Source organism: Malaclemys terrapin, chromosome 5 (genome assembly GCF_027887155.1).
Source record: "Malaclemys terrapin pileata isolate rMalTer1 chromosome 5, rMalTer1.hap1, whole genome shotgun sequence".
NCBI lineage: Eukaryota > Metazoa > Chordata > Testudines > Emydidae > Malaclemys > Malaclemys terrapin.
In genome coordinates, this window is record NC_071509.1 from 61,383,089 (window position 1) to 61,395,711 (window position 12,623).

At 45.0% G+C, this 12,623-nt stretch overlaps 1 protein-coding gene across 3 annotated transcripts in view; it reads left to right on the plus strand.

Annotated features, from left to right (window-relative positions):
• The first annotated feature begins 219 nt into the window (after window positions 1-219).
• Window positions 220-12,623, plus strand: part of SORBS2 (sorbin and SH3 domain containing 2) — a 399,306-nt gene continuing 386,902 nt past the window's right edge. For 2 of the 3 annotated variants that reach the window (XM_054031114.1, XM_054031115.1), the window contains exon 1: window positions 220-292. In XM_054031114.1, the coding sequence (XP_053887089.1) occupies window positions 290-292 (3 nt within the window). In that variant the 5' untranslated portion in view covers window positions 220-289. The remainder of the gene's footprint in view (window positions 293-12,623) is intronic. The other variant, XM_054031124.1, reaches the window with a different exon arrangement.

The following is a 12,623-nucleotide window of genomic DNA, read 5'->3' on the forward strand; positions in this document are numbered from 1 at the left end:
ATAATTCACAATCAATGTGTACATATCTGAGGGCAGAATCTGGCACAATCGTATCGCAACACAGCTTCAAAAAGAAAAGGCTTGCTGTAAACAAACAATGACTAAATTCACAGAACATGCTTTCTTTTCAGACTAGATCATAGCTATCATCGTGGGTAGAAGTACCAGACCTACTATAGATCCTGTAGACTCAAGGAAGGAACTGCTGCTGGGAACCAAGATGTCTACTATGACTGCTGTTGCTAATTAGCTGGATTCTCTTCAGGCAGTTTGGTCCATTGTGAAGCATATGGTAAGTGTTTTATATTTTCAGCTGACTTTAGGAATTGCTTTGCTTGTTGGTGAGGGTACACTGTTTTGCCCATAGAAGGGTAATGATTTGGATTATGAAAGTAACTCTTGTGTGCTGAGCTAGCAGTTGCTGCTTTTTAATCCCATTCCCTTCACCAAGCCTCAGCAAAGAGGCTTGCCACATAAGAGCTCAATGGCATGTGGAGGGAAGGATTCTTCACTCTTTAGTAGCTCCTGCACATGCTATGACCCTTATGTGGAGGAGAATGGCTGACAAACTGGACCCTTTGTGCCCCAAACGCTATATAACCAGATGACACACAAGAAGTCCTCGTGGACAGGGCCGGCTCCAGGCACCCAAGCACATGCTTGGGGCGGCACCCGGTAAGGGGCGGCGGGGGGAGCGCGGAGCAGCATTCCGTGGGGGGGGGCGCTCTGGGGGGGTTCTGGCGGCGCTTGGCGGGGGGCAGGGGCGGGCTCCGGCGGCGCTCAGCGGGGGGGGGGGGGGGCAGCACGGGGCTCTGCGCTCCGGGGGGTGGGTTCTGGCAGCACTCAGCATGGGGGGGCAGGCTCCGGCACGCGGCGCTCGGCGGGGGGGCAGCGCTGGAGGGGGGTTCCGGCGGCGCTTGGCGGGGGGGCGGTGCGGCGCTCGGTGGGGGGGCCTCGGGGGGCGGCGCTTTTTTTTGCTGCTTGGGGCAGCAAAAAAGCTAGAGCCGGCCCTGCCCGTGGAGCACAGCTTTCAGAGGTATAGGGATACACAAAGGCTCATTTAGTGTCTGCGAGGTGCTTTAAGACTCTGTGCACTTTTATAGTTCCTTTCATCAAAGTAGTATCATTTTTTAAAAGCAATTATTTAAAAAAAAAAAAAATCCCAGGCTGACACTTCTTTGTTAAAACACATTTTTTAGCCCTGACTTACAAGCATGTGCAAATTGGGTTGATGAAGAGAAACAAGATAATTTATAGCAGAGTGAATATATCCTGTGTAATAAGACTAAATCTGTCCTTTGCTGCATTGTTGTCTTGTATCTGTGACAGTGTACCCCATAAGGCTTTATGGGGGGGTGTTATAACTGGAATATGTTTTGTGCTGCCTGTGCCATGTAACATATCTCCGTAAAGGTTATGGTCTACTATATCTATTCATCCTAGTTGTACATATATATAATTTTCTACTCGAGGTTAAGAATATGGGCTGTATGCTTGCTTGGTTTCTAAGTAAGCTTTGTGAGGTATTTGGTCAGCTTCTTTAGGAAGGAATTTGCCAAGTTAAGTACCTGATCAGGAAACACTTGGGGAACAATGCATCTTGGAATGCTCCAATCCACATAAGAAGTCTTCCTGGAGACATGCAAGATACCATGTGGACAATGGCTTCGGCTTGTAAAGACTGAGTCATGCAGGGGCATGTGACTTCCCCAGGTGACTCCAGAACTCCATCTTGGAGCTGGACTTTGCATAGGAGGGAGGAAGGGGGTCTCCACCCACAAGAGAGAGTCTATTTAAACCTGTGGGAGACCCCTCCATTTTGTCTTCAGCTGGCTAAGGAAGGAGCCTCTCCACCCCCACCCCCCAGGATACTTGAAGGGAACTGGAACAAACAACAGTAACTACAGGGGGTGTGAGTGATTGCTGGACCCAGGCTAAAAGGAGATTAGCCTGTAAAAAGGAGCATTCTGGAACTGGTGAGGAACTTATCTGTATTTAGTTTGATAAGACATAAATTTGCGCATTTTATTTTATTTTACTTGGTGACTTACTTTGTTCTGTCTGTTACTACTTGGAACCACTTAAATCCTACTGTCTGTATTTAATAAAATCACTTTTTATTTAGTAATTTACTCAGAGTATGTATTAATACCTGGGGGAGCAAACTAGGGTTACCATATTCAAACATTTAAAAAAGAGGACACTCCACGGGGCCCCGGTCCCACCCCCGGCCCCTCCCCAACCCCACCCCTTCTCCGCCCCCATTCCAACCCCTTCCCCAAAGTCCCTGCCCCAACTCTGCCCCCTTCTCTGAGCACCCTGCATTTCCCCCTCCTCCCTCCTGCTCTGATCTTGGTTGGGGGTTGCTAAGTGCTTCCCTGCTCCCCACTCGCCCCGCAGCCTCTATGCCCCTGCCTGCCCTGCTCCTCCTCACCCTGCAGCCTCTGTGCCCCTGCTCCCCACTTGCCCTGCAGCCTCTGCGGCCCCTGCCCCTGCAGCCTCTACATTCCCCCGCCGCCTGCCCTGCTCCCCCCGCTCACCAGAGAGCTACAGGCTCCACATGGACTCAAACACTGCCACGCTGCTCTGTGGGGGAGGAGGAAGTGGGGGAGGGGAAGGGACTCTGGCTGCTAGAGGCCCTAGTGGCTGCGAGCGGCTTTCAATCAGGCCAGGCATCCAATCAGCCGCGCCGTACTCTGCCTGAGGGGAAGGGGGAAATCCCAGACATTTCTACTTGATTAGAAATCTCCCCCCGGACGGCCATTTAAAGCTGAAAAACCCAGACATGTCCGGGGAAACCCAGACAGATGGTAACCCTAAGCAAACAACTGTGCATATCTCTCTATCAGTGTTATAGAGGGTGAACAATTTATGAGTTTGCCCTGCATAAGCCTTATGCAGGGTAAAACGGATTTGTCTGTGTTTAGACCCCATTGGGAGTTGGGCATCTGAGTGCTAAAGACAAGCACACTTCTGTGAGCTGTTTTCAGGTAAACTTGCAGCTTTGGGGCAAGTGATTCAGACCCTGGGTCTGTGTTGGAGCAGCAAGACAGAGGGTGCTGGAGTCCTGAGCTGGCAGGGAAAACAGAAGCAGGGGTAGTCTTCGCACATCGGGTGGCAGCTCACAAGGGGGTTTCTGTGATCCAACCCGTCACAGTATTCTAGATTATGGATGTAAGCAGAATCAGGATGACCTCTACCCTGACATCTGGTGGTGGATTATGGCGAGTGTGGAAAAGAACTCCAGGGGCTGATCTTGTTTGCATAGGCACACCCACACACCTGGCATGAGACAACAGCAACTGAAAGTGGTTACTTTGGCTGGTGTGGGATCCCCAGTTTCTCTGTTATTGGGGCAGGAAGAATAAAGTTTTGTTACCCTGATTCTGTGAATCAAGGCCAGTGAAACTGTTGTATGACAGACGGACTCACCATTAATTAAGTAGCACTCGCTTGACAAGGGGCACCGGTTACAAAACCTAGTGAATTGAGAGAGGTTGTGGCAGGTATTTGTACCTGGTGGTGTGGGACCCTTTTGTGAGCCTGAAACACCAATTGCACCTCCTCCTCTCTCCACTGTTGAATGTCAGAGAGAACTTTAATTCCATTAGGAGTCTAGTTGCAGGCTGCTGAGCTGAATTCACTTTGGGCCAGTAGTGCACCAGCACTGGGGCTCCCCTACTACTAACTGAAATCACTAAAGAGCTAAAGTTACTAAAGAACTAAAGTTATTAAGAGCTGAGATCACTGAGTGCTGTGTTAACTAGTAGGGGAGCCTGAAGCTATATTGCTAAGCAGCTGGCAGAGCAGTTTGCGGGGACGGCTGAAGGAGCAGCTAGCAGAATGAAGCTTTGCGGGGACGGTTGGAGCGACCCAAGGAACGGCAAGCAGAGTGGCGCAGAGCCATTTGTGGGGGATGGCTGGAGCGGCTCACGGGTCGGTGAGTGGAGCGGAGCAGCCAGTAGAGCAGAGCAGAGCAGTTCGTGGGACGGCAGGAGCAGCTCACAGGACGGCTGGTGAAGTGGAGCAACTCGTGGTGACTTTTGGGACTTTGGGCGATTTTTGGGTTGCTGGTTTTCAAGAACCAACGGGAAAGGACACGGCCCAATTTGCTGGGGTGGGTCTTCGCTCATGGTTTGGTCTATGAACTCTCTAGTTGTGGTGGTTTCCCAATTTAATGCTATGTTCTTTACCTCATGTTGTTAAACATTTTCTGCTACACTGAGACTCTGTGCTTGAGAGAGGGGAAGTATTGCCTCTTCAAGGCACCCAGGGGTGTGTGTAAGATTTTTCCCAGGTAACTGGGTGGGAGCTCGAGCTGGTTTTGTGTTACGCTGTTGGGAGGGGACCCCTATGAACCTGGCCCTTGCTGCTATCAACTCGGCCTGGCAGAAGGGTTACATGTTTATCAAAATAGTTAAGAGATTGCAATAATAACCCATCTAACTACCTCAAATCCAACTCAGAGGTTAATGGTACATGATGATTTGCATACGATAGCACCACCATTATGAGTAATGTGCTTCTTGGCAGCACCATAACTGTACATATATTTTAATGATGATTGATTGTCCTTTTTCACAACTGAATGTATTGGAATACTAATCACTCTTTTATATTGAGTGAATTGGTGTTTTTTTGCTGATATAGTGTGATATCAGCAATTTCAGTGGGAAGGATTCCTTCAGGAATCTTTTGTGTACAGAATTTTTATTCATGAGTTGAGAACTCTTTAATCTTTTGTGGGGGACTAGATGTTATAACATCAGATATTCTTCTGAGAAGAATGTGAATGAGCTTAAAAACGAGACCCTTAAGGAAAACTTGATTACTGTGATTTTTAAATGGACCTTGTCAACGTGGTTAGGCCCCACAATGTACTGTACTTTACCAGATGATATGTACATCTCATGAAGCATATATGTACGTATAGCTGTTTGAGACAATTAGGTTTAGATTTTTAGAGGACCCAATGTGCAAAAGAACTAAAATATATTGAATGCCTCCTCATTCCTGTTTTCTGTATTATACATAACATTCAAGGAGGACGCCTGGGATTTTCTTCCTTTATGGAGGAGGCACACTTCTTATCCTAAAGAGGTTAACAATGTCTTTACAAAAAAAAAAAAAAAAAAAGCCAGGCAGTGGAGAAGAGTGAAAATTCAGACTGGAATAAAACTTGTTTTGTTAAATGAACTGTTCTTAGTTTCACAAAGAGTCTAAAATTCAACTGTGACATTGCAATCTTACAAAGATAACCAAAACATTGACAGCTATGTAATAAAAATGAATGCATTTCCTATTAGTAAAAAGAACGAGTAGTACTTATGGCACCTTAGAGACTATCAAATTTATTTGAGCATAAGCTTTCATGGGCTAAAGCCCACTTCATCAGATCATTCAGTGGAAAATACAGTAGGAAGATATATAATAGATATATACAGAGAACATGAAAAAATGAGGGTTGCCATACCAACTCTGAGACTAATCAATTAAGGTGGGCTATTATCAGCAGGAGAAAATAAACTTTTGTAGTGATAATCAGGATGACCCATTTCAAACAATTGACAAGAAGGTGTGAGTAACAGTAGGGGGGAAATTAGCATGGGGAAATAGTTTTTAGTTTGTGTATTGACTCATCCACTCCCAGTCTTTATTCAAGCCTAATTTAATGGTGTCCATTTTGCAAATTAATTCCAGTTCTGCGGTTTCACGTTTGAGTCTGTTTTTGTTGTTGAATAATTGCGACTTTTAGGTCTGTAATTGAATGACCAGGGAGGTTGAAGTGTTCTCCAACTGGCTTTTTAATGTTATAATTCTTGACATCTGATTTGTGTCCATTTATTCTTTTGTGTAGAGGCTGTCCGGTTTGGCCAATGTACATGGCAGAGGGGCATAGGATGGCATATATCACATTGGTAGATGTGCAGGTGAACGAGCCTCTGATAGTGGCTTATGTGATTAGGTCCTATGATGGTGTCCCCTGAATAGCTATGTGGACAGAGTTGGCAATGGGCTTTGTTGCAAGGATAGGTTCCTGGGTTAGTGTTTTTGTTGTGTGGTGTGTGGTTGCTGGTGAGTATTTGCTTCAGGTTGGAGGGCTGTCTGTAAGCGAGGGCTGGCCTGCCTCCCAAGATCTGTGAGAGTGAGGGATTGTCCTTCAGGATAGGTTGTAGACGACAAATTTGAAAGCACATAATCTATATGTATGAAGGAATTCTTTGCTATGTGTTCCTCTTGCTATTATTGAAGATGTGAATCTGAAAGCAAATCACAAGCCAAGCTCTCTTGCTTGCTCTTGCGTGAGATCATAATTGTGTGTTTGCACCGACACATTCTAAACAGTCTATTCATGTTATTGTTAATGGGGGGAGAGGGAGAGAATCTCCCCAAACAATTGACTCCAGGTCCTCTTTACACTGCACTTTACACATTGCAGACTCTGGAACAAGAAGACAGGCAACATGCTCTAAAACTTTACTTGCTAGAGTAAGAAAAAGTCTTTCCCATTCCCAACAGACAAATTTCCGGTACAGAAGGTCACTAAACACCTTTTTAAATGTTCCTAGGCACTGGAGATTTAATAGGGCCTGCAAAGACATGGTTTGAGATAATTCTGTACTCTATCACTGCCTTGGGATAATATAATAAGGCCACAGGAGAACTGAAATATAAATGGGTAATAGTAATTCTCATGCATTTTCCATATTTAATGAAGACTGAAGAAAGTGTGCACTCTCTCTGTATAGAAGAGTACATAATTTGGGGGATTGTGTGCTTCATCACACCTCATGAGGGTGTTCTTAAACAAAGGATGGGGGGCAAATGAGAGATGAAGTACTGGTTAATCCATGTTAGTCTATCATCAATTCAGTGCAAGAGAGTTCTGGGGGAATAAATGTATAGTCAGTGATGGCACCTGAAGTGAAGGAAAAGGACCAGCAAAAGGGCAGAGTGGCAGTGGGCATTTCAGTGGTTGTATGGCGGGAACAAAGCAGGAAGAGGGCTGCCATTTCTATTCAGTGCTGCCTTCCAGGAGCAGGTAATATGGTCAGAGGCATGTGACAAATGGCACCGCTATGCCAACAGATTTATTGCATGGGATAAATTACACATACCTTTAATACATCACTTCCCCCTTCATGCTGTGTGTGTCTGTGTGTGTGTGTACACAGATAATTGACTATATACACTTAAAGAAGCTCTCCCATTGCTAGTCTGCTGCCTTATACCTGTCAAACATGCAGGTGGGAAAAGGGCTTTCTGATCAATGGAAGAAATGGAGGATATGTATAAACAGAGTGCCTAAACATACATAGCAACTAATTGTATATTTCTATCAGGCAGTCTCTTGCACAAATGTCCAGAAAATATATTGTTTATAGATTAACAACACTGCTTTCTGTTCATAAAAAATATTTTAAAGCAAATTGGTGTTTGACTATAAATAAAAAGCAACTGAGGATTACAATAATTTTGAAATCTTCAAACTTTTCCCCCTTGCATGTTATGCAAAATATTTTATCTGGGTAGCTCCCTACCCTGGGTTTTGCTTTTAATTGCAGACTACTGAGGGTGAAGTTAGGTAAATGCTCAGAAGGGAGAACTCTTTGGAGAACAGCGATATTGCAGTGTGGAAGGAGGACTAGGGAATTTCAGTGACTTTGTAGAGGTGTCAGTTTTCTGTTCTTGCAAATCGATCACTTATTCATGGCATACCACCAAAGTCTGGCACTCTGTAGGAATGGATGTTTTTATTTAGGGATTTGAGGCAGGTGGTCAGACCTCCAACTATTTGGACTCTAGCATAGTTCCTTGTTTGTCTTAACCCCTCTCATGCAGTATCAAAATATAATAGTGAAGCTCCCTGATGTAATGGTGTAACTGTACTTCATGATTCAGGGGTATTCCCAGTACATGGAATTGACCTCCATAAATTTGGGAAGAAGCACAAGTGTTTGTAGAGCAAAAAAATCAGCATAAACAATGAAAAATGTTTTAAAAGCACATGCTCCCCAAATTAGAAAGTTCAAGAGATACTGAAACTTGTAGAATTCATATGGAGCTCCGGCACCTCTGATCTTTTATCGCAACGCAACGAGTGTTCACAGAACACCACACTTCATTGCTTCTGGTCTGCCAAGTTCATGCTGGTTAATTTTGGGGCAAAGCCTACCAGCCAACTTACACCTGTCCAACACAAGGAATATTACCTGCTGGAGCTAAGCTGATTTATATTGTCAGGATACCACCTGGCCACACTCTAGTCCTGACACAGAAGCAGGCATAGACTGTTTCCACCTCTGGTGAGTAATCTGGAGTGAGGGAATCCTTTCTCTTTCAGTGGCCTCAGAGTAACTTCTCCAATAACAGTGAGGCCTGCCTACTATCTGACTTGGCTGGAAGCTCCAGCTTCCAGCCCTGTTCTCCAGCTCACTCTGGGGTCTTCAGGTTTCTTTGCTGGCTGACCAGGTGGGTAGAGCTGACAGTTGAGAATCCCAGCCAGCCAATTGAAAGAGAGAGAGAGGAAGCTGAGGAAAGGGAATACTAAACAGCCAACAAGGAAAGGGAAGAGGTACCACTGCAGTCTCAGCTGCTGAGAAAAGACAATGATAACCCTGTGTGTGAAGGACTGGGGAAGAGGGGAAACTAATGGATTGCAGGGAGAGTAAAATTCACAGAGGGTGGATTGATAGGGGAATAAATAGTGTGGATTCAGAGGACAATTGATATATTCCTGTGAAGCTAATTGATCATTTTGAGGGGGGGAGCTGATGGGTTTGGTGGGGAGTTGAGTAGTTGAGTGCCCGCTATGTCACTTGATGCATATATATCTCAGGGTTTATTTCACCAGCAAAGGCAGGTGTCTGCACAGCCCAGATGCTTGTGCTGTGTGTTGGGGCCAGGCCAGGAGTTGGCCTTGGAAAAGTCACACCGCTATATTGTTTTATGCTCTCTGCAGAATCAGGAAGACAATGCTGTATCAGTTAATCCTCCAAATATGAGCTGGATGAATATAAACTTCATAACCATGAGAGCTGGAGTTTTAATTATTTAAATGAAAGCTCAAATTTAGCAGTGGCTGATGGGTAAGGCTTGCCCTGTCACCAGGGCAAGTTCCCTACTTGTGATAAGTAGATTTGTGAAGTCTTGATGTTAGGAGGCATATCCGTCATACTGCTCCTATGCCCTTTGGGTGGAAATCATCCTTGCACAAGAGGACCCATTTAGGGCCCTTCATGCCACTTAAACCCTTAATGTGAGATTTGGACAGGTCCTCTGCACTGGGGTGAATTTCAACCATAAAGAATCTTTGGGCATCACACTATAACACTAGTACACTGACAGGTCTATCTTATGGAGGCAATTTAAATGTGGAGAGAGATTCAGACACATCCATAGCATCCCATGGGTGAGAGAACTGAAGTGTTCAAAAACTGAAGTGATTTCCTTTCTATGGTTAATTGAATGCTTCTATAATATTTGATAGTTAGAAGTATCTTGTATTCACAGCACACTTTAAGTTTGGAAAGTTTTCAGAGCTTACCAATTAGTGCAATTGTGGGTAGAATACTTACCTCCCTGCCCCCATGCACCTGTTAAGTTTTATTGTGAACCTCTAACAGATGGTGCCTTTGGGAAGGGGACACAAGTTATCATCTACCATGTTATGCAGACCCAGTTGCAAGCAAGGGGCATGAATAAGGGATGTAGCGAGGCAGGGTGGCCTCCCTAGGACCTGGAGTAGGAGGGCCCCTGCACTGAACCCTGGTGGGTGGGACCAGGGCCTAGTTGCCCCTCCCCCAGGAAGTGGGTGGGAGGGGCAGGAAGTATAAAAGGCAGCTCAGCAAGCTCAGTAGGAAGGCAGCCACTGGAGGCACCAGATATCTCCTGTGGCCTCCCAAGCTGGGAAGCGGCAGAGGTGCTGAGGGAGCAGAGGACTGGCCTGGGCCACTGGGGCCGCTAGCTGATTCAGACCCGGAGAAAGCAGACAAATGGTCCGGACCGCCCAGACCGCTGTCTGACCCTGGAGGGAGAGGACGACTGGCCTGGACCACCGACAGACCAGATTCCCAAACACTTGCTCGCAGTCCCAGAAGCCGCTATCAACCTCTACCCCCTCCTCATGGCAACAGGTACACCAAGAAGGGGAGTGTGGAAGTGGCCCAGGGGTAGCAGGCCCAGGGGTAGCAGACCCCTGTCTGGCCACAACGCTGACAGAGGATGAGTCAGCATGTTGCGGCGTGGATCCCTGCTGACCCAGTCACAAAGCACTTTATCACTGCTAGGGCCCTGGGCTGGGATGAAGTGGAGTGGGTGCACCTGTGTCTCCCCTGCCACCCCCAGATTGTGGTGGCAGGGGAATCTCCCCTTCCTCAGGCTGGAAGCCTGAGCCTCAGACTCTTTGTAGCTCTGCCCTGATCCTGGGCTGAGGCCAATTGACTGTTTGTTTCCTCCCCAGCCTGAGCACAGGCCTGGACCCCAGCTGCGAATGGAGACCGCTTTGTTCCCCACGGCGGCCGACATATCAGTGATGTAGTGAGGCAGGGTGGCCTCCCGAGGAGTGGGAGGGCCCCCCGCTCCCCTCCCCCCATGATCCACTACAAGGGAATATAAGACTGGCCATAGTGGGTCAGTGCAGGTACAGTTTATCTGCTGGATCACTCTTGTCCGTGTGCTTCTTCACTTCATCAGATAATTCTACTAGACTGGTGAGGCATGATTTCCCTTTTCAAAAGCGGTGTTGACTTTTCCCCAATATATTGTGTTCATCTGTGTCTGGTCATTCTGTTCTTTACTATAGTTTCAACCAACTTGCCTGGTAGTGAAGTTAGGCTTAATGGTCTGAAACTGCCAGAATCACCTCTGTAGCCTTTTTTTAAAATTGGCATTATGTTCGCTATCCTCCAGTCATCTGGCACAAAGACTGATTTAAGCAATAAGTTATATACCACAGTTAGTAGTTCTGCAATTTCATATGAGTTCCTTCAGAACTCTTGAGTGAATCCCATCTGGTTCTGGTGACTTATTACTGTTTAATGTATCAACTTGTTCCAAACCTTCTCTGACACCTCAGTCTGTGACAGTTCCTCAGATTTGTCACCTAAAAAGAATGGCTTGCATGTGGGGATCTCCCCCATATCTTCTGCAGTAAAGACTGATGCAAAGAATTCATTTAGCTTCTCCACTTGTTTTCCTGGACTGTTCCTTTAGCACCTTGATCATCCAGTGGCCCCACTGAATGTTTGTCAGGCTTCCTGATTCTGATGTACTTCAAGAAATTTTGCTATTAGTTTTTGTCTATTTCCCAGTTGCTCTTCAGATTCTTTCTTGGTGTGCTTAATTATACTTGATTTAGCAGAGATTATGCTCCTTTTTGTTTTCTTCAGTAGGATTTAACTTCCAATTTTTAAAGGATGCCTGACATTTTTTGGTCATATTACTGTTTTTGTTTTTTTGGGGTATATACATTTAGTTTGAGCCTCTGTTATGGTGTTTTTAATAGTCTCCATGCAGTTTGCAGGCATTTCACCCTAGTGAATGTTCTTTTTAATGTCTGTTTAACTAGCTTCCTCATTTTTGTAGAGTTCTGCTTCTTGAAGTTAAATGCTATTGTGGTGGGTTTCTTTGGCTTTTCGCCCCTTACAAGGATGTTAAATTTCATTACATTACATTTGCTCTTATTGGACAGTTTAGCTATTTTGACCTCAAACTCTGTGCTCCACTTAAGACTAAATCAAGAATTGCCTCTCCCCTTGTGGGGTCCCGGACAAGAAGCAGCTGTGGTCTGTTTTTTAAGAGGAATTTTTGTTTGTTCATCTTTATAAGAGGAGAAGGGTTTTAATTATTTTTTGTGTGGAACTGAAAGTATTTTGATACCAAGGGAATAGTGCAGAAAAGTAGGTCAAGTATCACACTTGTAACAAGACAAGCCACACATGGAGGTAAATGAGGTGAAATCAGGTGTTTCAGGAATTGAGTCATCAGCATCATAATCCTCTTACTACATTTACACTTCACAATAAACCCTTAGTGCTTGTATTTATCTGAGGTATCTGTTCTCAAGACAATGTACTCTTCTAAAGACTGGCGCCATTGCAAAAAGTGTAGCAGATATATCACTTTAACTAGACTTTTGACAGAATGGTGTGTTAGAAAATGTAACCATAATATCAAACTAAATAGTATTTAATACTATTAGGGTGCCTTTTCTTGTGTACTTGTATACTAATTAAACTATGATTGTTTGATATCTACAGTATAGTGTATATAAAGTGAAGTACTTTCAAATGCTAATGTCAAATCAATGCCTTATACTACACTTTGAACATATGTTAAATACACACACAGTAAAAGCACTATATAAATAACATTATAAAAGTGCCTTATTAGGTTATATCTACACACAAAATAAATTCTTATGGCAGGCCTCTTGTGTATTGTAGCTCCAGAGCTGCAGAATCTGATGCAAAACTTGTTGTTTGTCATGTGCTTCAGAAATATTCCACCTGCCAGAGAAAATGGCTGCTTTACCTTCTGGATCTGGGACACTTCAGGTGCCATTTTGTGCTCTGTCCTCCAAACTGCCATCCTCTTTTTGCTAGTCAAATGATTAGCATTCA